We start from the raw sequence: 26,449 nt of genomic DNA on the forward strand, positions 1-26,449 counted from the left end.
TGTGATCCATCACAGGCTGCTGATAGAGCTGGTTAAGGCTATAGACAGAAGCGCAGTGCGTTCACTCAATGCAGAAACTAGAAATCTGGATTTTTCTGTTATATTTTGCTTTCGATATGTGCAAGATAGATGCTGGGAATGTGTGCACGATCCCTCGCGCACTGGGCTTCTTCTTCTGTTTGTCCATCCAAAGCAAGTTACTGTATGTTTCTGGTTTGAGGCTAATATCCAGGGATAAAAGACTAAATCTCTCATTTGTGTTGAGGGATGAAAGGGTTTAAGAGCTCCTGGAACAGATGCAAATGGCCACAAGGGCGTTACTGCAGAGGCATAGTGCAGCTAAACGCGGTAGCATTGCTGCGGCGTTGCAATAAATGCGGTGTTTGCATGGAGAGCAGCCCCTCGCCCCCCTTTCCCTCCTCGGTGCTCCACCTTCCAGCTTCCAGCTCTGCAGGGAGGTGTGGGGTCAGGGAGCATCCTGGAGAAAGCAGGGACTAAGACTGGCAAATATTTGCAGCCCAGTAACAGCACTGTATGAAACATAATGAGAAAAAGAATAGAGATGGGGTCCACAATGTAAGGGGACACACTCAAGAATTATATCAGAAAACATATCATATGTCCATATTATGATACATAGACTTTGTCTGTTGCTTAAATTACATTTGGTTTGGTCGACGCTAGAATAAAGTGATGCTGTGAATCCATACCACAGATGATTGGGCTGCACAGATAAATCTGCTTTTGCGGCTCTGGACACACAGAGCAAAGGCTCCCGAAGTTGGCTGCTCACTATCAGCACACAACAACCTTGTCAAAACAGCAGGAGGAATAAGGCGTGTGTGAAATCCAGCTGCTAAGCTGAGTGAGGTGCAGCTGAATCAGGACTCAGGCACTGTGGGGCGAGTGGTGCCTGAAGGGCAGCACAGATAAAGTTTAAATTGAGCCAAAAATTGATGCTAAAAAATGAAAATGGAAAAGCAACAATTTGCTGTTCTGAACTACTGTATGAGTGACACTGAGAGCAGTGGCAGCAGGTAAGTCTACATATTGTTGCTTTTCCAAATGGGTTTTGATGAAACAACCAATTTACAATTAACCCGTGATAATCTGCCCAAAACGTGACTATTACGTTCTTTATTTAAAGCTGCATAATTTCTCCTATCGTTATACTTGTGGTTAGCTGTAAAATTGCTACAATTATTAATAACTCATTTGTGACATCTGTCTTTTATTACTGTCTGTATTATATTATCCATCCCTGGTAACGATGTGTGTGTCTTGTGTGTGCTGCATAGTATGCTGCAAAAGAAAAAAAAAGAAAAACGCCCAATAATGAAGAAGGCCCCGCCTCCATCCGTGGGGTTACCATGGCGAACGGTGTCGACGTCACAATGGAAGAAACGCCGTCTATAAGTATTGGAGGGTCTGCCGTGGCGGCTCGCGAGCTCGGATGTGTGTTCTGGAGGAGTGACACGTGCTGAAGAAAATATATTTTAAAAATCACAAAAAAATAGCGAGCACATCCAGGACTTTTATTTTATTTTAACATTTTTACTGTACATACTTTTAAGGTGGATTTTTGTTTCTCAATCCTTACTTGAAGTGGGAAGGCGTCCACATTTTAATAGCGACCATGGGAAGAGGAGTGAGTATAATTTTTTTTCCTCTATTAGACTTTCCTGATGCTAACGCGGCTAGCTAGCAATGCTGGATTTTAAAGTTCATCATTCAAACAAGTGGTTTGCTGAATCGATGCTGTTACTGGGGGGAGGAGGAGAATCACATGTGTTAAAGAAAATGCTTGTTTTTCTGTCAAAGATGCTTGAAAGCACACGGAGGACTTCCGTGTTTCAGTCCTCAGCTCAGCGCGAGACCCCCTCTCATGTCTCCACTCTGACAGGGAGAGGGGGGGGGGGGGGGTACGCTCCTCACAAATAAGTTTCCATCGCTCACAAAGATGCTTGTCAGCGCCTTCAAACGGCTCGGGGTCCGGTTACGTAAGGGGATGTTCTCCAACGCCTCGACTGTCAAAGTTATTATTATTATTATTTATTGAAAGTGTGTAACCGCGTTAGCTGCGACGCTGCAGCTGTGGAAATAACCCGTTTGAACTGGGAAAATCACTCCTTGAAGGGCTGCGAGAGGTTATTTCACACTCTATTTCAGCCCACCTCGGGTCCAAAAGTAGTTCCGCGGCCAACTGTACTCTAGGTACTCGCCAGCTGCCAGATATTGGAAGTATTCCGTTATTTCGCCCTTTAGACAGAAACCGTTAGCTAGTTCCAACCGTTAGCTGCGGTACTGTAGTAGTGTCGAGAACAGCTGTGTATTCTGGGTATTCTCGTCCAACCCCCCTTTTTTTGCTCTGCTGGGAGATGTGGAGCTCTGCGAGCAGCTATCTGCAACTTATCTAAAAGCACAGCTGGACACCTTTTAGCAGGAGCCGCTCGGAGCGTGGCCGCTTGTCGGGCGGTGTGATGCAATGTGTGCTTTTTACTACACGCCACCAGTGTGAGGCAAAAGCAGATGTTTGAATGAAGGAATTAGTAATTGAGTGTTGTGTTGCATTTAAAGGTGATCAGATCGCACGCGTGGCCTGAAAGCTGTTTTCTGGCTTCGCTTTCACTGAGAATGTGACATTTCGATATGGCTTCTCGTGTCAAAAGCGTCAATGCTTCACTGAGCCTCCTACCCGCCACTGTTACCAGCAGCCCGTCTGTTATTGTTCTCCATCACTGTGTTATTTTTAGGCTCACACTTGGCATTTTCTGAATGCGAGGGACAGAATCGCACCCCGTTGTATGAAATATCAGTAGTCACCACACCCTGCAACGCTGCACAACACAAACCCCTCTTTATAAGGTTTGAGCCTGCACGGACTGGAGAGGTTGACGCAGGGAGCAAAATGGAGAGAGGGAGAGAGAGAGCGAGGGACTTAGAGAGATCTGGCAGGAGATGTGAAGCAGAGCAGCTCATTCAGTCTCTGATCCTTCCTCCTCTTTTCTCCATGACGCGCGGTTACAGGCTTAAAAATCTGTGCTTGCGCTCCCTTCCCTCAGCTTCTTGGCTGCTGCTGCTGTGTTTTTTTCCCCCCTTCCTCCATATGTGATGAAAGCCATGCCCTGCCCCCATCCAAACTCCCTCCACTTCTCCACTGCATCCCCTCTCCTCTCTCCTTTCCTCTCTCCTCTGGCACAGACAGATAGCTAGACTTGGATGAGATAATCGCCACTACATAGCTTTCTTGGTGCGAAGAGAGAGAGGTGGCGTTAAGGATGGGATGGAGAAGAGGTTATTTTGTCATAATAGGGCAATGAGATGGAGCACAGGTATGTGAAGACCCTCACCTCGTGTTTTGGTCACGCACTCACCATTCATGTCTAATATGACATTACCCTTTTGCTGCCCTTTTCCCGCGTTTCACTGTTTTCCCATCGCATCCGCAGCACACTGCAATGAACAGACACAAAGCAAGTGAGCCGAGGGGAGCGAGCGGACCATTGATTGCGCGAAAGAGGGAGGTGGGGGATGATATTAGGGGGAGCCAAGAGGCACCAGTTGCCGCATAGCCACCGTTGAGCAACTTGGCTCCAAGTCATGATGGAGAGGAGGGAGAGGGGAGGCTGGGGCGGGGCAGAAAATGGATCCACTTCTAAAGTGTAACCGAAATCTCAGCATTTGTTTGCTGCCTTTTGGAAGCGGCTACGATTCCCATTTTTCCCGTTTATGCGTAGAACTCCATTGTGCAAGGAGAAGTGAGGAACACGAGCCCAATAACGCATCACCTGCCGTCACCGTGGCGTGCCCACTGACTAGTCAAGCAGGCAGCGGTGCGGAGCAGAAAGTGGGAGGCAGCTGTCGGACTCGCAGGGGACCGACGGGAGAGGAGTCCAGATAAATATTTAATCATCTTAGCCGAGTCAACCTTTTGTGTCCATTAACTCGGAATTATTAGAGCAGCAGTGATATATATTTTTTTCTTAATGAACGCAGGTTTGAGCCCAGTTCGCTCTGCTATCTCTTTAAAGGGTTAGTGAACTGGGAAAGTGTATATTTTGAGCCTCTTATGAGGGATTAAACCAGTAAATGACATCTGGGATTTGGAGTACCACTCATTCATGTATTTAGATTGTCTCCTCGCAACAGTTTTAATTGTATGTTAAGTACAAAAGGTCTCTTATTAGGATTCTGCTCACTTTGCAGTGGGTGTACTTTAATTTGACTGAGTAGCTGACACAGTTAGTGAATTCCCCAAACATTCGACTGTCTCTCGAGTGGGTCAGATAGAACGCGGGTCAGTCGGAATCACGTTTGAGATGCTGAAGCGCTGCTGGTTATTTTTCCTTCCCTTCTTCCCACTGTCGACGTCGCCGACATGTCAGCCCTGATCTCAGCCGAAGGGGCACCCCAGCGACTGCTTCACATGCGTTCTTCACAGTCTGCTTCCCTCTTGTTTTCTCATTGTACCTGTTGTCCTTCTCTCTGTCACCCCCTCTCCCTCGCTCTCCCTCGCTCTCTCTATCTCTCGTTCTCTCTCGCTCTCTTTGAGGATTTAACATTCTTTCCGCTCGGCAGTCATTGCGTATTAACTGGGGCTTTTGTCACACGCCACCCCTTGTTGTGACAGAACATGGAGTACTCTCTCCCACCTTCTTTCTCTCTCCTTTTTCTTTTTTTTTTAAACACTCCCTATCATTGGCTCTCTTTTTCCATCTGCATCATTCTCGCACCTTGCTCAACTTACCGTATTGACGTTCATCTTGCTGTATTTTGCTTTGCTTTTCTCATCTTTCTCTGGTTATTGTTTCTCTTTCTGTCTCCCTCCCTCCCTCCGTCTCTTTTTCTGCAGTTCTTTCACACGCCAGCTTGCTCTGCCTTTGCCTCTGTTTGGCTAAGCAGCTTGAGCCCCGCAATTTGTTTCTGCTGGCAGCACTTTGAACCTTCACTGCGTGCCCATTGCTCGGAAGAAAGTGGAACGTTGGTCTTAAAAATAACAAACTTGGGAGTACAATGTTCTTCTGCCTGTTCTCTATATGCGCAGCCTCCTGCAAGGAAAAGATCTATTTGCACTTGGAGACGCATTGTAATCCAGGCCGTACTGTAGCTGAAATCCACCGGGTAGCTTGTCCTTGTTAACATGACACAAGGAACACGTGTGGCTTGCTCCGCTTTTCCTTCTCCAGAGGAAATGATGCAACATGCAGTTGGTGGGGCTAAGGCCTGAAAGTGAAAAGATCATTGATTCACATGTTAATTCATTCAATCAACTTTAATTTCACTTTCAGTGTACAGCATTTGGTTTTATTGTATAAATTCAGTCTACACTAAAGCTATACAAACAAATATTACTATACTTACGGTTTTATATTCCCTAAATATGGGACAGTTTGTACAGCTCATTTCAGTAGTGTTGTGCCTTAGCCTTGCAGTGAAGAGGTGCCCATAAAGGTTTCCAACAAGGAAAGCCATTGATTCATTCACTTTTGTTCTTCATGGACAAAGCTGAAAGTTGGACAGGACGTGAAGGGAGTGTTAAACATGACCCTGTGTGAATTAAACAAACTTTCTTTTCACTGTTTAAACTGGAAAAGGGGCTGCTAGAGGAAATGAAGGAATAAAGAGGGGAGAGAAATGGAAGAGGGGAACAGGAGGGAGGGAGGGAGGGAAGGAGGGAGGGTCCCTGTGTCCATTGACACATACTTTGAGAGGTGTGGCAATAGTCGCTGGTAGCAACGGGCAATGTCCCAGGAGCCTGTGTGTGTCGGCACAGTTGAATGAACAGCTTGTGTATCTGGCAAAATACCCTGGCACTTGGAAAGACTATTCATAGGAATTCAAGTCAGCCTATAAAAACCTAACTTTAAAATATATGACTGCTTGACCGGACGCTCTATTCCGATGCCTGTTTGAGCTTTTAAGGTGTTTTTTTTCATGCAGGCAAAGAGAGAAAGAGGTTGGACTTTTTAGGGGTAGGAGAGAAGTTCATTCCTATTTAGACAGACTAGATTATTCTGTTCAGTCTTTCTCACCCATGTTCTCATTCATCGGGCTCCGAGCGAACGCTGGAATTCCTGAACTTGACGTCAACGCTTCTAATCTGTATTCTGCGTTAAGAACATGATAAAATTTAGCTGCAAACCTCCCCTACAAACATCCAAAATAAAAATGAAAATAAAGAAGGGTTGTGCTGCTTGGCCACACATAATTAGACATCAAAAAAAGCAGGATGTCCAGCAGAGACACTGAACAAAGCAGCCCACATGTTGGAGGTCTTTGCAGTCATATGAAGAGACTTCTGAACCTTTTGTGTATGAGACACAGATTTTATAGAAGTGGCACAAAGGGCTATTGTTCTGTGTCCAGTCAGCGTCTGTGAGTGAGAGAGGCCATGACAGTCCTGTTTTTAACTGAAAATATGCTTTGCCGCTCTTGTGCTTTGTTCCAGTTGTGCCTTCTGTGCCCTCAAAGTTAAGAAAGAAAAGTGAGGACCTTTATAACTTTGTTCTCTCTCCCTACTTTGATCGTTTCCCAGTATATTCTCTCAAACCCCCATCCTAATATCTCCATAACTTCTTTAGGGTGCTGTTTATGGCCTTGAATTCTGTGACTCAAGGTTGTGCTTTCTTGTCTACTCTGGGCCAACACTGCCTTTTGATGTGAAACCTTTTATACAAAGTGTTGGTTTTAGGGATGTAACATTGTGAAAATTACTACAAATGTCAAATACTACTGTTCTTTAGCTTCACATGGTAATCAGCCATAAGATGTTCATCATGCCAAGTTGAAAGTTGACCAACTCCCTTCTCCTGTGGCTCCTGGAGGGTCTAAATACTATAACTGTGTAGTTAGTAGTAATAGTTCATAGAAAAACATCTCATTGTATGTTTAATTTATTGCCTATCTGAACAAACAACTGGCGTCTGAAGACCAGATGTTGCTTTAGATGTTGATGCACTTGGCAGACCCTTTAATTCTAGTTGCTAACTTGTAATATTATTTAACTCTTATGAAAAAATCCAAAACAACTTAGTATCTCAAGTAAAGCAGTCAAGCTATAGCACAATGTACAGTCCCAGAAGATGCTACTTGAAGGAGCAGTAAGTGCATCGGTGTCTGTGATTTCTGAGAGCAGTGCTGACACAAATTTTCACATTGTGGTTCATGTGGATGCACTCTGCTGTACAGCGTGAGTCACACAAGTTAGCTGACAAAATCCCCAAGAGCTTAAGTGAATGTGCAAAGGTATTGCTCCTTAATTTCAACAAACCACAAGATTTTGATCCGTCATTCCTGTTAAAGTAAGGTATCATCCCCTAAAGGGGAAACACACACACACACACACACACACACACACACACACACACACACACACACACACACACACACACACACACACACACACACAGGTACTGCTATGAGTTTAGGGTGTTAGTTCCTGTCTGTTTGCACCAACCAGTAACCAGTAAGTCAATGAAGTCTGGTTGTTTGACCACACAAAGATCATTGTAATGTTTGTAATGCAAACCTAAAAATGAAAGCGTATTTAACAGGCTTCAATGTCATCTTGGCTTTTGTGTAAGTGTTTGTGTTATTTAAAGTGCTATGTATTGTTAGGCTGCTATTGAAGAAAGGTATTTTAATTAACAGCTCTGCTTGTATCACATGGATATGCTTCAAATGCACGGCTGTCCACACACGATAAGTACAGATTGTTAATTACAATCAACAACAATTCTAGAATAAATTAAGTAAAGTACCCAGAGATTTAAAGGGGAAAAACATTTGTATTCGGCAATTATTCAATTTACTGAAGGTGGATGACTAGAACTGTCGTATTAGCTTTGCATATCAATATTTTGACGAGTCGGTCGTCAGCTTGTGAGGAATAAGCAGCTAAGATGACAAATACTGTACATCTTAGACTCTGACATGTTGTCAGAAACTGTAACCACTAGCACTCATCACGGCTGCTGGAATCAAGTCTGCTTTTAAGAATGGATCAGGCTGTTCAGGCATCACTGCTGGTGAGTTATATGCCTGAAGCCAGATGGACCCGCTGGGGCCCACAAAGGTCCAGAGGCCAAGATCTGGCCGCAGTGATCCAGAACCACACTGTTTTCCCAGCTTAGCTGGCCAGGGGGCTCAGGCAACAATAACAACATGCGCTTGGATCACACAGTCGGCTCTGGTGGATCCCTGGGAACTCTTGAAGGCTAATGCAGTAGAAAAACAATATTGGTTACATGTTTCCATGACAGGGCCTGTGTGCAGGATATCTATCTTTAGTCAGAGTGGTGTGAAGGAAGCACACTCGGGTCATTTTACGTCCACAAAATCACCTTACGAGTTCAAAATGGCTCCTGTACACTGGGGTAGATGACAATAAATGGCTCATTAGTGCCCCCCCCCAACCACCTTCACCTCTCTCTCCAATAACATGCTAACACCTGTGATCCCTGTACTGTGCTGAATTATAGATGCTCCTTAACCGCTGATCAGTGTTGGCCTCTGGTGTTAAAATCTCCTGTTACCTGCCTGAAACGCATGCAGACTCATGTTTCTCCTCCTTTGTTATAAGCTCATACATACAGAACCTAAACATTTTTACCTGGTAAGTGATACTGCTACTGATACTGCTATTGTTCCTCCATAGATCTTGGCAGGTTATCTACTAACCAAGCAGCTTTTGCTAAAGAGTGTATTTTAGGCTTTTGAAATCTCATTTCAGCGTCGCCTTCGTCGCCCCCTTTCTCTTTTGTCTCTGTTACTTTTCTCCCTCTCTATCTCACCTTCTCCCTGTCACCGTCTCACACACCCTCTGGCTTACAGCCGTCTCGAAGACACAATCTTCGCCCTCGCCTTTGTTGCTCCGTCAGCTGTAGTGGCTGCTGATAATGAGAGGGGATGTCTGTGGAGGAGACAGCAGTGGAGGAAGAGGACAGAGGAGAGGCTGGCTGTCACTCTGAGCCAGAAGTGATTGTGAGATAGGGGATGTCAAGTCATGAATATAGGACATTGCTTTACCTGAAGTGTTTGCTTTCCTGTTGTTTTTGTAATTGCAACTTAAGAGTTTTGCTCATATTTGTGTTTGTGCATGTTTTTATGGGATCCAGATGCAATCTTAAGTGTGTACCTGCCTTGAGTTACAATCAACAATGTCCCTGTGTGTTATTACTGACTCCAGGCTGGGTTATTGCTCCACTCTGGGGTTTGGGTGAAGTACCTAATTGGTGAGGTTAGGTTTAGTGAATGAATAAAGCTCTGTATTTAACCCTGAATTAGTGACGCGATTTATTTCAGACCGTGGGTGTTGAACAAGTGAAATTAGTGTCACCCAGCAGCCTAATCTGTCCCGCCATGTGCTTATCGTCTCGTTGCTGAAAAACCACATGACACTTGCTCCTCCCTTTAGGTTTCATTTTCAGTGGGAGACAGTCAAAATGTCACACTGCTCGCACGGCGATGCTTGTAGAAAGATCCGCTGCAACTGGTGACTTATTAAGTTGGCTTAAGATCCTGTCTATTTCTGAAAACCTGCTGTAGTTGTGGGTGAGTTCATATGCTGGATTTTACTCGTATGTGGATTACCCTTAATAAAATCAATACAGTAATAGTACTGAACTGAAACAGATGGACAACTGATTAGAAAATGGCAACTTTCTCAGCAAAACATCCCCAAAAAAGGCCTTTGAAGAGTTTCCAAATTCCAAAAAAGTGGTTTCCCATGGAGGGCTGTTAAAGAAAATATTTATCTGATCAGGCTTCCAGTATTCCAGTACTGTAACAGTTTGTGACAACCATGAGGTGACTTGTTTTTTTGTCAGTGTTTGTTGCGGTTCCAATGTGGGCCACCGTTCCCTCAGTTAAGCAGAGCTGTGTTTATTCCCTTTTTTTTATCTGGTTTTATCTGCATTGACCCACATAACGTCTTAAAAAGATGCAGCATGACTAAATGTCTACTGGCATTTTAAGTCCCCATCAGGCGTCAGACATGCTCACATTGCATCAGGAACATCTCAACACTATTCAGCATGTTACTTATGGGCTGTCACTCCTGTTACCATGCAAACCTTCACTGTCAGGTGTAGACCTCTTTTGCATGGAATGGTTTACAAACGTTATGACAGAAGGCCTAGTGAAAAAAGTGTTTCCAAACCTGGGGGTTGCTACTCCCACAGAGCGCTGCAGTGTATCCTTATACTTTACCAAAATATCCAAAAGCAAAATGCAGTTTTGTATCCTAAAAGGCTCAACTTTTGATTTAAGCCCTTGGCCAGGCATTCCACATAGGTATCCATTTAAGTGTATTCTGTTAAATGGATGGAAAGCAGACGCAGGGGCCACAATGTCACATTTTCTTCTGTCGGTTGTTGTTGTAGTATTTTATTAAGTTGAAGGATGGTTGATACCAGAAGCTGTTTTGCATTGTGTTCGTCAGCTAGAAAGTGCTATACAGTTCTCTTCAAAGCTGCAGTACTGTCAGAGATCATCATGCAATTTTTCCCTATTAGACCAGAGTTGAACATGAGTAAACTATCTTTAGTATTAAGTTGTACAGCTCAAAGGGCCCATTCTACCAGGACTGCCGTACATAGTCAATGATGGTGTTTCTTGAAATTACTGAATTACCTTTTTTTTTCCTCTCAAATCTGCAGGAAGGACGCGAGCAGTATGAGCTGGCTGCAACCTCCGAGCAGGGTGGCAAGAAGAAGGGGAAGGGGAAGAAAAAAGAGAAGGATATGGATGAGCTGAAAAAGGAAGTGGACATGGTGAGTGTCTGAAGTTCACCTTCCTTTGTCTCGTGGTTCCTCAGGCCCTTTTCCTTTGACTGTCTGTGTCCTTTCTTTGTGTCAACTGTATTTGTTCTCCTTTTTATTGCCTTCTCTCCTCATAAATTGGAATTCTTAAACGGGAGATTCCTGGAAGCTGCTTTTATCTTGTCTGTTCTTTCTTGTTTCTACAGTCTTTCACTGTCTATTTCTATCTCCTTCTTTGCACTTTCTTGTCATTTGCTCTTTATCATCTTTAATGTCATTTGCTGTTTATCATCTTTGTTGTGTGATTGTTTATGGTGCTGTGCCTTTGGAGAGGTACAGTATTCACAATGACATGGAAGGTCAGCACAAAATCTACTGTAAATGTCACTGGCTTTTAGCATATTGACATAACATGCACACATGCAGAAGATGCACATGAACATTAGACTGATGTCACTCTGATTTTTTTGTTTTTGTCCTGTCAGGATGATCACAAGCTGACTCTGGATGAGCTCAATCGCAAATACGGAACAGACCTCACCAACGTAAGTGAAATTAATGGAAATGTGCCATAATGTATGTCTGCATCAATGTATGTCTTTGTGATGTACAGCATCTTGAATGCGCCTGTTGTAGTTTTTAAAGTCACACTGACATGTCAATTTGCAATGATTGACTCCAAACTTTTTTTAATGATTTAGATCTTCTACCAAATTGTCCTCATTTATCACAGAGCTCAAATAATTATCAAATATCATCCGCGCTCTGGCTGCTGTTTGACACCAACTGCCATTTTTCTCGTCAGTCTGACAGTTGACATTCAGTTGATGAATGGATTGAACAGAAGATTTTGTTCAGAGTGGGTAGAAATCTTGTCATTGAGGGTGTGATCAGCCACTACTGGCTCAACACTCTTAGGGTTCATTAAACAAAGACCATTCAAGAGAGTGAAAGAGCAGCCGCTGCAGGAGGAGGAGTAGGAGGGAGAAGGTTGCAAGGGAAAAAAGGTGGATGAAGACAAATGGAGAAAGAACATAGATCAATAGATTGTTGCTTTAGCTTCTAATATTTATTATTGGTAGAAAGTTTTCCATGCTTTTTATACCAATACTGAAATGATTATTTTACCTTTGGCGCCACACAGCACCTTTTTTATGGGCTCATTAAAACTTTGACAGTCTAAAAAGACATGAAACAAAGAGAGCTGTGGTATGCACCTGTTTGCTCACGGATGGTAAAATGTTTGAAGCTCAATAATCTTAGGTCTTTAAGATATGCGTCCAGCCCCCAACCCATTAAATCACACACTCAGCTAGCCCCGTCTCCTCATGCAAATGTGCTCCCAGTCATGCAGGAAAGATCAAGGAGAATAGTTAATCAGTGTCTCTAAACTGGGGTCTCCAAGCTCATGGAGTGTGTGTGTGTGTGTGCACATGCATGCGTCTGCAGCACTCGTGAATAATGTATGTGCTGCAGATGCCCTGATTTCCTACAATTCTATTGGCCTCTCATTTCACTGTTCTTCACTTTTTCACCTTTTCCTGCTTCTCTATCCTGGGTTTTCCTCCTGCTGCCAGCTTGTCGGGAGAGTAGTCTTGTTCATCTGTTGATGCTGTGTTGCTAGGCAACTACCAACACCTACACTCCCCCAGGACTTAAATTTGTGTCAGCGGTTGTGTGTCTGCATTTGTGGTTGGTTTGCGAACATGTTTGTGTTTTAAAAATAAGTTTATGAAATTATCAATATGAAATTGATACTCACTTAATTGATAGCCACTTTAGCTTGTCCAGAGTTGTTTACCAATCACATCTATTTTCTGATGATAGGCTCTGTTGACGTTCATCAAAAAATGTAACTGAATTTGTATCTTCCTTTAGGGTTTGACTAGTGCGAAGGCTGCTGAGATTCTGGCCCGTGATGGACCAAATGCCCTCACTCCTCCTCCCACCACCCCAGAGTGGGTCAAATTCTGCAAACAGGTTAGCTTTATACTGCACGCTATATATATGTCATTACTTACATTGTAGACACACAAGCTTAGCCTGGTTTTTCGTTCCTCCAGATGTTTGGTGGGTTCTCCATGCTTCTGTGGACCGGTGCCATCCTCTGTTTTCTGGCCTATGGTATCCAGGCTGCAATGGAGGAGGAGCCTGCAAATGATAACGTAAGTGCAGGTCTTGCATAAATATTTACATGGGTGACATCAACCCACGTCCATTTTTAATTTCAAATCACCTATGATAAGCCATCGATGCTCTTGTCTCAAAATACACTTTTGTGAGGGTCATGCAAATATGAGATTAACTTCCCACATGTGATCCGTATGAAATAAAGAAATGCTTTTTAAGACGAATGTCAGATCCAAATAATGCATCTGTCCTGTAACTCAATATTTTAACAACATTTAATACTTTGTGGAGTTATAATCCAATGTTGTCTTCTCTACAGTTGTATCTTGGTGTTGTGCTTTCTGCTGTCGTCATCATCACTGGTTGCTTCTCCTACTACCAAGAGGCCAAGAGCTCAAAGATCATGGACTCCTTCAAGAACCTGGTCCCACAGGTGTGTGTCGCATGTTTTACTTTCCCCTATGGCTTATTCATTATTTCATTTAATTCACACAATTTATAACTTGAGATAAAACTGTAACACTACACTGAAGTCAGTATTTTACCACGTCAGCTATATTATAATACATTAATTCAAGGTCTCTCTCACTTTGCCATGCAAACACAACAGCGTCCTCTTGACATCTGGATCTTATTAGCTCTGTTGAATAATTTAGAGGTTATTAATGAAGACCCTTTTCTTTATTCTGTAAAGGTTGCATTTGGTATGCAAGCCGTGGAAGCAGCTTAAAAAGACAAACAATTAAGTGACTATTTCCATACTCTCTTTTGTCCTACTTTGCTGTCTGTCTCAACTTGTAGCAAGCCCTGGTCGTCCGTGACGGTGAGAAGAAGAGCCTCAATGCCGAGGAGGTGGTTGTTGGTGATTTAGTGGAGGTGAAAGGTGGAGACAGGATCCCTGCTGATCTGAGGATCATCTCAGCACATGGCTGCAAGGTGCTTACTCATGACAAAAGATATTTTTATCTGTCTAGCACCCATGTTTTCAGTAAGGAATCCGTTGAAAAATCATTTTTAAATCTATTCACTCATTGTTACCTTATGCCACGTGCCCCCTTGTTTTTTATATGATGTTTTATTAAATTTGCCATTTCATGAAACTTTCTTTTTAGCTACTGAGAAAATGTTTTTTTTCTTTATTTGGACATTTTCTACATAGATTTTTCTTCCTTACTTCTTCTATTCTTCCTTACTTTATTCTTTTAGACATCATTCACTGTTGATGTTTCATTTCTCAGGTGGACAACTCCTCGCTGACTGGAGAATCAGAGCCACAGACTCGTACTCCTGACTTCTCCAATGAGAACCCACTGGAGACCAGGAACATCGCTTTCTTCTCCACCAACTGTGTTGAAGGTTTGATGACAGGATACATCTAAGCCTTTCAAAGACAGGGCTGCATTTTATCTGTAGTTCAGAGACTGTTGAGAGTTTTTTTTTTCTGTTGTTGAAAAATAAATGACTCGTGTGCATTTCCCCAGGAACTGCTCGTGGTATTGTGATCAGCACTGGAGATCGCACGGTAATGGGTCGTATTGCCACACTAGCCTCTGGACTTGAGGTTGGACGCACCCCCATCTCGATCGAAATCGAGCACTTCATCCACATCATCACAGGTGTGGCCGTCTTCCTTGGCGTCTCCTTCTTTATCCTCTCACTTATACTTGGATACAGCTGGTTAGAGGCCGTCATCTTCCTCATCGGTATCATTGTCGCCAACGTGCCAGAAGGTCTCCTGGCTACTGTCACTGTGAGTCCTGTTGGTTCTGGTGTTCAGAATGTTAATATCAGACCCAAAATGGTTCCCAGCTCTCTAATTGACACAATGCCGTCCCAGGTGTGTCTGACCCTGACCGCCAAGCGCATGGCCAAGAAGAACTGCCTGGTGAAGAACTTGGAAGCTGTGGAGACTCTGGGCTCCACCTCCACCATCTGCTCGGACAAGACCGGCACCCTGACCCAGAACAGGATGACCGTTGCTCACATGTGGTTCGACAACCAGATCCACGAGGCTGATACCACCGAGAACCAGAGTGGGACCTCCTTTGACAGGAGCTCGGCCACCTGGGGTGCTCTGGCCAGAATTGCTGGACTCTGCAACCGTGCCGTTTTCCTGGCTGAGCAGAGCAATATTCCCATTCTAAAGGTAGTTTAAACTCTTTGCCCTCCTTTTAGGTTTACATACAGGCATCCTCCTAACAGCTGTTAGATGATGCTACAGCTATATTTTCAAAACTCGAAAGTGACTTAATAGATCACTTTGAAAGCAGCATGTCAGCTTCAAGCTTCTGTGTTTGCTTTTCCAGTGGTCTGGCAGTGAGAGGACATGTACTGTCACATTTCACAGCAATCTGTTGACTGAAAAAAGTCTTAGTCACTGACAGTGAGTCACTGGGCTTGTTTTGATTGCAAATGAAAGTGTGTTTATATAAAACTTATTGCAGCGTGTTGTTTTATAACCTTGACATTATTTTGGGGCTCAAATAATGACATTTAATGAAACTGTTAGGTTAAGCTTTGGCTAATGTCTGCTGCACAGTTGACTGTGCCTGCACAAAGTAATATACCGTAACAGACATTATTTTGCCTGTCTGCAGAGACGTTGCAATTAACTGGGGCTCAAAAATTATGCATCATCTCTCAGGAGAGATCAGTTTTATCAGTAGTTTCATTTCACTGCCTTTTATTTTTCCCTCCATATGTCTTAGTTTGAAAAGTAGTATGAGGTTAACCCAGTGGATTATAATGGTAAATAAGTTTACATTTTCTTGTCGTATCAAGCTTTCCAAGTAGATAATCTTTAATTCCTGATTGCTCTTACTTCCTTATGAAGTCGGAAATAACTGGTTAATTAAAGCCTATTAGTATTTAATGTACTCCATCTCGATCTTCCCACACAGAGAGATGTAGCTGGTGACGCCTCTGAGTCGGCTCTGCTGAAATGCATTGAACTTTGCTGTGGATCAGTTCAGGAAATGAGAGAGAAAACTCCCAAAATTGCTGAGATCCCATTCAACTCCACCAACAAGTACCAGGTATAGTTCATCTGTAATTATTAGACTGTGGAAACAAGTTGGTGTCTTGTGTTGTGCTCAGCTGCCCGTATGGAGATATAATTTCTAGAAATTTAATTTTAATTGCTTAGAAATGTCATGGGCTTACTGAAACGATTAATGTGGTGCTGTTGGCTAATCACCCTGACAGTAAATCAACAAAATTGGCACCAGACCTTTTCATAATATTAAAGTGTTGTATGACCTTTAGGAACATTTTGTGTGTTAACTAATTTATAAATGGACTGTCCAGCTGAGGTTTAAAACTGACCAGTTGTCTTTTCCAATGTGCTCCTAGCTTTCCATTCACAAAAATACCTTGCCTGAGGGAGAGTCTAAGCACTTGCTGGTGATGAAAGGTGCCCCAGAGAGGATTCTGGACCGCTGCTCTACTATCATGATGCAGGGCAAAGAGCAGCCTCTGGACGATGAGATGAAAGACGCTTTCCAGAACGCCTATCTGGAACTAGGTGGTTTGGGAGAGAGAGTCCTGGGTAAGGATTGCTGCTTGGGAATTAAATTAATATATTAATTATCCTGGCTAAAGGTCAAATAAGCACACAAGCGCGCACACTTGAGGACCTTTTTAATGTTTAAATGTTGTGTCCTTTCCAGGTTTCTGTCATTACAACCTACCTGATGAACAATTTCCAGACGACTTTGCTTTTGATACTGATGAGGTGAACTTCCCCACTGAGAACCTTTGCTTCATTGGTCTCATGTCCATGATCGACCCTCCTCGTGCTGCTGTGCCTGATGCTGTCGGCAAATGCAGGAGTGCTGGGATCAAGGTATAAAAATTTAATTTTATTATTTTTTATTTTTATTTGTCCCTTTTAACATTTCCCATTTCCAATTTTGACTGTAAAAATTAATGAATGGGTCGATTCATTAGAATAATAAATAAACATAATAAACAAATTGGTCTGTTTCAGGTTATCATGGTCACTGGTGATCATCCAATCACTGCTAAGGCCATTGCTAAGGGTGTGGGTATCATCTCTGAAGGCAACGAGACTGTTGAAGACATTGCTGCACGTCTGAACATCCCAATCAACGAAGTCAACCCAAGGTACCAGTGTTGCAAGCCACGTTCTGGGACTTTTTTGTTTGTAGACAAATAGTAATCCTAGCACTCTCCTTTAGAATTTGAATGGTGGTGTTACTATCTTTGCTAGGTTAAACATCAATATACTGAACTTTTGTGGGTATGTAAATAGATGTGTTAAGTACTGTAACAGGTTGGTCCCTCTAATGTAATATCTTGGGACTCCCTCCAGGGACGCCAAGGCCTGTGTCGTCCATGGTGGGGACCTGAAGGATCTGACCGCAGAACAGCTTGATGACATCCTGAAGTACCACACTGAGATTGTTTTTGCCAGAACCTCCCCACAACAAAAGCTGATCATCGTGGAGGGCTGCCAGAGACAGGTAAAACCAAGACAATGCAAATGAAAATCTGTGTTATTGTGAGTTACACTGAAGGTGTTGAAGTGTTTATACTCCAATTTTACGGTTTGTCTAACACAGCATGTGACTGCATCTTATTATGTAAATGCATGAGTGGATGTTTGATATGCAATCCACTAATTCCCATTATGATTATTGCTTTGGTCTGATGACTAACTTGTAGAATAATCAAATGCAACATCTGTCAAGCTGTGAGCTCACCCACACACATGAATATTCATGAGTTCATGAGTAGGCAGAGCAAGCAGTTTTTTGTGTGGTGTGGATCATGAAGTTATTCTTTTATTATATTTTGTTAATTATCTCATCAGAGTTGACACCTATCAACATACTTGGGCTAGTGTAAATTTAATGTAGAATAAATTAAATCCTTTATTCATTATTTTTCTGTAGAAAATGAAACATTTCTGTACTAACATTTATTGGGTTTCACTATAAAGTGTGAAATCAATTAAATGTGCCGAGTGGGGGGGGGGCTTATGGTGACATGCTGTTGAATCTTCATCTTTCAAGCTCCTCAACTGAGTTCATTTTGTGAACTGAGCTCACTTCAGAACTGTGTTGCGAGTGTGCTGGAGCCTATCTTGGCTAACAATTGGGTGCTAGGTGGGTCTCCATCCATCACAGGACTAGATATGAAGACCCTCACACATCTTTGGACCATTTAGACCCTCCAGTCAACATAATTGCATATGACTGGATTGTGGGAGGAAACCTTCCATTGTTTAAAGTAGCACAGAATGATTTGTCTTATATTGGTGAACATGGCAGAAAGTAATACTGCCCTATGTTAAGTAAATAAATAAATACACTTTATATGTAGACTCTTGCCATTTTTATCATCACAACGCCACTTGATGAACTTATGAAGTATGAAGTTTATTTATTCAAATTGAAACAGATTGATTAATTTTCAATTCGTTCCAATACTTTTTGACCATTGTAAGTGTAACTGTCATGACATTAGTCCACATCTGATTTAGATTTCCACACTATTGTTTCTGATAACATTTTCCCTTTCCCATCTCTGCAGGGAGCCATTGTGGCCGTGACAGGTGACGGTGTGAATGATTCTCCGGCTCTGAAGAAGGCTGACATTGGTGTTGCCATGGGAATCGCTGGATCCGACGTGTCCAAGCAGGCGGCTGACATGATTCTACTGGACGACAACTTTGCCTCCATCGTTACCGGTGTGGAAGAAGGTAAAATGATTTCCTTCGTAGTGCTTACAGTAATTGCAACTTGTTGTTTTTTAGTGTTTGTTATAGAGCCAATCCAACATTTATATTTGTGTCATACTTCCAACAGGCCGTCTGATCTTTGACAACTTGAAGAAGTCCATCGCCTACACTCTGACCAGTAACATCCCTGAGATCACCCCCTTCCTCCTCTTTATCATTGCCAGCATTCCTCTGCCTCTGGGAACCGTCACCATCCTGTGTATCGACCTGGGAACTGACATGGTAAAGATTGCACAAATAGTCTTTAATACTGTGGAGCCAAAATCCCAAATCAATAAAGCAAAATTGATACTTTTAAGCCTGATTGTCTATTTAGAAGATTTAGCAAAATAAAACTGTTCTGTCAATCTGTTCATCGATTAGCGCTGTGTTTTGTGCCCCAGGTGCCTGCTATCTCGCTGGCTTATGAAGCAGCTGAGAGCGACATCATGAAGAGACAGCCCAGAAACCCCAAAACAGACAAACTGGTGAACGAGAGGCTCATCAGCATAGCCTATGGACAAATTGGTAAACCTTTAAATACAAAGTGGCTTTTGTCTGTGCATTCTTCATAGATTTTGCTAGAAGAGAACTTGATATCTGGGTGGTCCAGGAGAAGTGGCTGAGTGGCATGCACCTAAAATAGGCTTGTACTGATAGAGCAGATAGTGTGTGTGTGAGTTTGTGTTTGAGTGATGACAGAGCATTGCAGCTGGCTTTTGATTTTTCCCTCTTCGGTAATAAGGCCCAGAATAGGTTTTATCCCTCCTGAATATTCTGGAACTGCCTTATAAGAGCAAACTACAAGCAAAGGAGTTTGGATTTAGACACCACGTGACACCATGACTTTCAATCAAAACAAAACAACTTATGCTGCAGTAGTTCTATTATGTGGTTTATACTACTAAAATAATTCATTAATTTGCTTTTCAAAATAAAATGTTTTTGAAGACAATTGAGTCATTTTTATATTTATTAAGACTGTAAATTCCCAGATGTTGCTTTCAAAGAATGAATCACTTTTACTGTCGGCAGTAAATTGGCAATTACTGATTTATTTTTCTCAGACCTAAGACCTCCACTTCAAGTCAAGCATTTACCGATGCCTGGTTTGGTGTCACATTCAGTATGAACTGACTTTTCTTCATTCTCTCCTTTCCTTCAGGTATGATCCAGGCACTGGCAGGTTTCTTCACCTACTTTGTGATTCTGGCTGAAAACGGCTTCCTGCCCTCCACCCTGCTGGGCATCCGTGTGTCCTGGGATAATAAATACATTAATGACCTGGAGGACAGCTACGGGCAGCAGTGGGTCAGTAACACTCACTTAGGCCGCTAATAAAGGCTGTGCTGCCACGGTCACCACCTGGTCGTAACTTTTCCTGAAATGTGTGCCTGCCAGACTTATGAGCAGAGGAAGATCGTGGAGTTCACCTGCCACACGGCCTTCTTCGCCAGCATCGTCATCGTGCAGTGGGCTGATCTGATCATCTGTAAGACCAGGAGGAACTCTGTCTTCCAGCAGGGCATGAAGTGAGTGGAAAAACACCCTAATGTTTGTGAACTTCATTACAACATAACTGCCTTACTGACACAGCTGCTGTATCCAATAACATGCCAATTTAGCCAGTATACTCTAGTCTAGGAGAGACTTCAGATAAGCTTTATCATTTACAGGATATGGAGCTCTAAACAAGACAAACGTCTAAATAATTATTCTGTGTGTGTTTCAGGAACAAAATCCTGATCTTCGGGCTTTTTGAGGAGACAGCCCTGGCTGCTTTCCTGTCCTACTGCCCAGGCATGGATGTTGCCCTCAGGATGTACCCACTCAAGTGAGTAAAGCGCACAAGCTCACCTCAACACCCACCTGGAAGCCATGCACATATCTATCGGACTCCATACCCATGCTCACGCCACATACCGCATGTTGCTCATCCAGGCCTGGGGCTGTGATTCGGTTTCTCATCTCCTTCTTGTATGTGTTTTTCAGGCCCAACTGGTGGTTCTGCGCCTTCCCCTACTCCCTGCTCATCTTTATCTATGATGAAATCCGTAAGCTGATCCTTCGACGCAGCCCGGGAGGTGAGCCCACAATCCCTTCCTATGTCCCTCCCCTTCTGCTTGCTTGTTTTTCTACACATTGCCTCTTTCTCCAACTCTGTGGTTTCAGATGAATCGTTTTTAAACTTCAAAATAAAAGTGCAATTCTGTACACTTCCCAAGAAGTTACCTTTTTAAATCCAATTTTGTTTTTCTTCTTGTTTTAGGTTGGGTGGAACGCGAGACCTATTATTAAAGACCCATCAGTCCGGTCAGCTCGCATCTTCTCCTCCACACCCGTTCATTGCATGAATATTGTCTTGCTGCTCGGAATAAAATTTTAACCTTTTGTGGAAAAATAAGAAAAAATTGGAACTTGTTTTTATATTAGGGAATGCTTGATACTACTATTAGACATACTGAGATGGAACGTGCTGATGATGATGCTGATAATGATAATGCTAGTAATGATATGAACACTGAACAATGACATGACTATGCGTGCCTTGTTTCTGAAACAGGACCAATTTTATACATGTTTTTAACTCTTAAACATTCAATAAAAATGCGCTCGAGTCAGGTCCCACAGAAGTTTCCTGTGCTCATTTGTCATGTTCATAACTCAACGGATCATATTGTTTGCCTTACTATTGGCTTTTCCATTCAAAAGTCTCAAATGATCTCATGTAGTATCTGACACACTTAAGTGTACCGACATTGTGTTTGGCATTTGTTTTTGCTTCGTTTGAACGAACACGCCGCCCTGGCAGAGCTCATGTTTACAAACATAATGAGCCATATGCTGTATTCCAGAATTGTTTTTTTTTTTATTGTTTGCCTTTACATGTTAATAGTAACAATGCTTTTTATTAAAGTCTATGAAGATGGTTGTTAGAAATGACGTTAAGGTAACTCTCAAGTGACTGAAATGATTCACTAGATGAGGTGACCGGAGCTGAGGTTTCCTGCTGGTTGTGGTACAGTGACAAACAGACAAATGTGACACTGATGTATGTTTTCTCCCCTTTGTTTTTAGCACGTGGGATCACCCTAATTACAGTTAAGTAGAGGAAAATCCATGCTTAGTCTTAATTAATCAATCCTACACAAATACAAAGGATTATGGACCTTATTATGGACTGTGTTCATTCAATGTTCTCTCTTGCCCGTTTCTCAAGGATGCACTGGTAACTCCAAAGTACTAGTACATACGAGGTATTCAAACAGAAACCTTAATGTGGAAATATTGTAGTTAGTAACTGTTTGAATGGAATCAGTGGTGGAAAGCAACAAAGTACATTTACTTAAGTCCACTTGGAATTGAATTTGTGCATGAGCATTTCCATCTTTTAGGCCGAAATCCTACTCGAGCCCATGACACACTACATGTGCTAACTGTCTGATAACTTTCAAAACCTTGACGGGCAGAAATCACTCAACAGGATGTAGTAATAACCCAAAGTATACAGACTGGATGAGAATATGGCGTGTTCACCTGCATCATTACCAGCTGAAACATCCAAGTGATAAATGTCGTAAATCAGTGATAAATATAATGCAATCATATCTTAACCTCCTTTGACTTTCACTACATCAAATATGTTTGATTTCTCTTGAGTAACATTTCAGCAGTAACACGACTACACTGCAGTAGATGTTTTACTTCAACTTTAGTAAATGATCTCTGTTCCGTTTCCACCACTGTTACTTTCTGGGAGTTTATATTTTGTATCCAAAACATTTTTGGTGCACTTCTAGTATTTTTTTCTTTCTGTTAAAAACTTGATTTAGATTTATATTCAATAAACACAGGATGATTAAATAGTACTTGACTCTGGAAACCTAATCATTAATTGTTGTTTGTGATCAACTCTCCTTGTCAAATAAACTGAACTCAGAGAAATACCTTTTGACACGAGTAACGTGTTCCCTGCAGCCAAATAAAACCCCATGAGAGTTTATCTTTGCGAAATGATACGACAACATACTGTTACATGCAACATTTTATCTAATAATGGGCAAAGCAATGGTCTGTTTCTACCTCAACATAATATTCTCATGAATTAATTTGTGTGCCTCTAAATGCCAACTTCAAAACCATGCTGCCACCTTGGTGTGCTTGACCTGCTCAGACCATGAGCAGGCTTCTTATCAGCAGAGCAAGGCAAAGGCTTATCAGCCGGCTGCTTTCAGGCAGTTGATATCATTCCTGCTGTGGATGTGCTTAATGTAGCACTACATTGAGACCACTAAAAAGGGTTTTTAGAAATCATTCTATCCTCTTAATTAGGGTTAGGGTTAATTCTTGGAAAGCCATTGTTTTTATTTTTATATTATTGCAAGACATGCTCAAGGTTTTCTTATTAATAACACTAATGCTATACAGTACAATGAATAAAAAGATATTTTGACGAAACCTTTTGTTCAATATGTGGTAAAACAGAATACAGTGCGTTTCACAGATTGAAAAGTTCACAGTCTGTTCACTCGACAAATGCATAAATCTCATAACTGCATTTTATGTAATTTCACAGGATATATAGCTTCACTCTCCAGATGGTTGACTCCTAATCCCAGATGTCAATGCATTTGCAGCATCTGCAGTGGAGTTTTAAGAATAATTTACAGCATCCACCAAAAGTAAAATACTAAATTTTTATATTTATATAAATTATATATATTACTATATATATAAACTATATATATTTTTCTAAGCAACAATCTTTTCTAATGGACTTTGCAGTTTGGTCAAAAGTAATAATGACTACCAATGCAGGATAAGGATTCAAATGAAATGTAATTATGAACCTATAATATAATGCTTGAATGAACTTTGCAGAAGCAGCCTTATGTTTGAGCTGTTTAACGCCAAACATAAGTTTACCAAGAGACCTGCACGTCTAATCAAACATCCATTACGCTCCAAGCTGGAGAATTTATGCAGCTTCAGTATGTGCTCCTGGTTTTCCCACACACTGGTTGCTAAGTATTCAGTTAAAAAATAATTCTCCATCTTCCTACCTCTAAAATGGGCTATCGTTATTAATATTGTGGGCCTATGTGAAGAACATACACACATAAACATGCTTAATTTATACCCATTAAACAGTTGGTACATTCGCGCCTCACGCGCCCCCTTAGTAAGAATGGTTTAGTCTGCGCGCGCTCAGGTGTTTCATGACGCAGGGTGACTCCAGCGGGAGATGACTTCAATTGGAACCGTCGCAAAAGCTACACAGGTCAAACTAAACTAGAAGAAGAGCTAGAGGCAAAAGTGAAGACTAGAAAACGTAGCCGGCTAGCTAGTGCTGTTAGCTAGTGACTTCCCCAAGCTAAACTGCACACAGGACGTTTGCAGGTAAAGAGTCAAATTCTCAAGTCCAAGCTACAATAAATACAATACAAATACAAATTTAAGCCTACATGAGTATTTATATACCACGCCAGTTCAGCTGCAGCTAACTAACTAGCTCATTGTAAAGTTGTATGATAGTGTGTTTTGTGTGTATATAAATGGGTTATATATGTATCTAATCCATATATACGTTACGATAAAATACACAGCTATACTGTTTAAGAGTGTTAAACACTACACTGAGTGTTTAACACTCTTTCATTACAGAAAAACACAGTGATGATTCCGCTGAAGACATGTCGAGGTAAGGCCAGAAAATTGGGTCACAGCACTGTTGCATTTTACGGATTTAGAAATGATTAGAACGTTGTGGTTCTTCATTCATCTGGGGATATACTCACTTTACTTGATTAAGAGCATACTTTATTATCACATTGCCACCATTAATGCTTTTGAATAAACTAGTAATAACCTGAATATTTAAAGAAAGGGAGCCATTTACTGCCATTTTCTATGGATAATTATCTCTTTTGTCATTTCACAACCAGCACAGGTGTCAGTAACTATGTTGAGTAACAGATAAAAACACTCAGCCATAAGTGAAAAAGACCTCTGACTTAATGTGCGCAGTAAATCTCAATAAATTCAACTTCTCTACTTTCAGATAAAACAGCATCACCGTGGGTTTATCTGGGGTGACATCGCTTACAGCATCACCATGGATTAGAGACAGTGGGGAGAACAGGACAGTTTATTTGTAGAGCACGTGTTCTAAACAAAAGCAGTGAATTGTTTTACATAATGCCTGAGTGCAGCACACAACACAGAAAAGCAACTAAGGACAAACACGCTAATATTAATCCCATAAATGTGATGTTTATTTTAGGTTTGTGGATATTATATATTTCTGAATGTCTAAACATAATTAACACTGAGAAATTATTCTGGTTACATCCTAAGGCTGTAAATGAAGTTAACTAAAACACAAAAGAGCCTTTATGTTCTCCTGCACTGAGTTAGAGTGACCTTTTTAGTTGTCACATCAGATTAAAAAAGGTTTATTATATAAAGATAAATGTTTTAGAATGCCATATAAGGGGTTGGTTGTGTTTGAAGTGCACTTTAAGAGACAGGACACAACCTTAAATATAAACATATACACACACTCATGGTCAGAGGGACAGGGACAGACTGTGAGGCGCCGCAGTGTGTTGTGTGCGTTTCTGTGTCAGTGAACACTTCGGCTCTGTCAAGATATTGCACGTCTCCCAACTAACCCCACTGACAGCTCTGGCACTCTGATCTCTAGCCCGCGCGTGTGAACCCAGTGATTTATAGAGCGTGCGCTTGCGTGCTGACTACGCAATGTTAGCTCCGCTCACATCTCTTCACTGCATCTCTGCGGATGGGCTTTTTCGCCGAGAGGGTTAGTTTGTGGTGACAGATGTCATATAAGCTGGCGAGTAAGCATTGTATGGAGAGGGAGCGAGAGCGAGGGAGCGGGACAGAATGACACAAACAGAAAATGACGGTTGTAACCTTATATATTTCATCTCATTTCCTCCCATGTTGGTGCAGCAAACAGTCCTCTGCACAGGCCTCTTAAGAAATACTGCCTGTTTATTAACCTTTATTGTGTGAAAGATAAAATAATTACTGATTCTCACTCAAAATCATGTCTCTGTGCTACTGCAAGTAATTGCCTGTGTTTGTGTGTCTGGAAGCCCTAAAAACACATGTCCTATCACTCCAGCTGGACTTTGTATTGGATTTTCTCAGTATTACCTCAAGCAGTATGCCTTAGCAATACAACCTGCATTATATAAAGCACACCTGTTTTCATGCTAGCTGAATTTCACGTATGTCTTTTGCAGCTAATCACTGAATCACTCAGGCACTTTTAATGGAGCTTGATAAGTCGGTTTGTATTTTTAGTCAAGACGTGTCATTTGGATGTTATCCATGTGCTCACATAACTCTCTGACTCGGAACAGATAATGAGAAGAGCAAGAAAAGATGAGGGACTAAAAAGGGCATATTAAAAGTTCAGCAGCCTGCAGAGTCAGACAGTCTGTGCACTACCTCATTGTAAGTCTTTGTCAGGCAGTGATAGTTTATGATTATGCTATCAGACAGAAGAATATAGCTGTGGCTGTTGCAGTGTCTGTAATGTCAGTTAATGGCTGCTTTTGCAAGATGGTGAAATTCAACACAGTAGCAAAAATTCCTTTTTGGATTGCAGATTGTGTAATAGATGTAAATAACAGATGAACAGGTGTTAGGGTCTGTTTAGTAAAACCAGAAGCTTAGTTTAGTTTTGATGATCAAGACTTGAGGTCAGGTTTACACAATTGAAGTATTGTTGTATTAACTAACGTATTGATTGATCATCAAATAATGATGGTTTTATAAATCACGA

General features: G+C 41.8%; 1 protein-coding gene across 1 annotated transcript; it reads left to right on the forward strand.

Annotated features, from left to right (window-relative positions):
• Nucleotides 1–1,426: 1,426 nt before the first annotated feature.
• LOC114851185 (sodium/potassium-transporting ATPase subunit alpha-1) lies at nt 1,427–22,580 on the forward strand. The gene is made up of 23 exons (XM_029142838.3): nt 1,427–1,648; nt 10,659–10,772; nt 11,246–11,305; nt 12,639–12,740; nt 12,824–12,925; nt 13,210–13,323; nt 13,692–13,826; nt 14,129–14,246; nt 14,372–14,640; nt 14,728–15,036; nt 15,791–15,925; nt 16,242–16,437; nt 16,559–16,734; nt 16,879–17,015; nt 17,224–17,374; nt 18,447–18,615; nt 18,722–18,876; nt 19,038–19,161; nt 19,799–19,944; nt 20,035–20,165; nt 20,366–20,467; nt 20,626–20,717; nt 20,903–22,580. Exons 1-23 carry the CDS (start codon nt 1,637–1,639, stop codon nt 20,929–20,931), a joined length of 3,078 nt encoding a protein of 1,025 aa, XP_028998671.1. The 5' UTR covers nt 1,427–1,636; the 3' UTR covers nt 20,932–22,580.
• The last annotated feature ends 3,869 nt before the right edge of the window (nt 22,581–26,449 follow it).

The sequence above is a fragment of the Betta splendens genome, chromosome 2 (assembly GCF_900634795.4).
Source record: "Betta splendens chromosome 2, fBetSpl5.4, whole genome shotgun sequence".
Lineage (NCBI taxonomy): Eukaryota > Metazoa > Chordata > Actinopteri > Anabantiformes > Osphronemidae > Betta > Betta splendens.

What these genes read in the sequence shown, in the direction of transcription:
- LOC114851185 (XM_029142838.3), top strand. An exon ending in GGGTCAAATTCTGCAAACAG is followed by an intron (nt 12,741 to 12,823) that starts GTTAGCTTTATA and finishes TCGTTCCTCCAG; the next exon opens with ATGTTTGGTGGGTTCTCCAT. An exon ending in GTCTCCTGGCTACTGTCACT is followed by an intron (nt 14,641 to 14,727) that starts GTGAGTCCTGTT and finishes ATGCCGTCCCAG; the next exon opens with GTGTGTCTGACCCTGACCGC.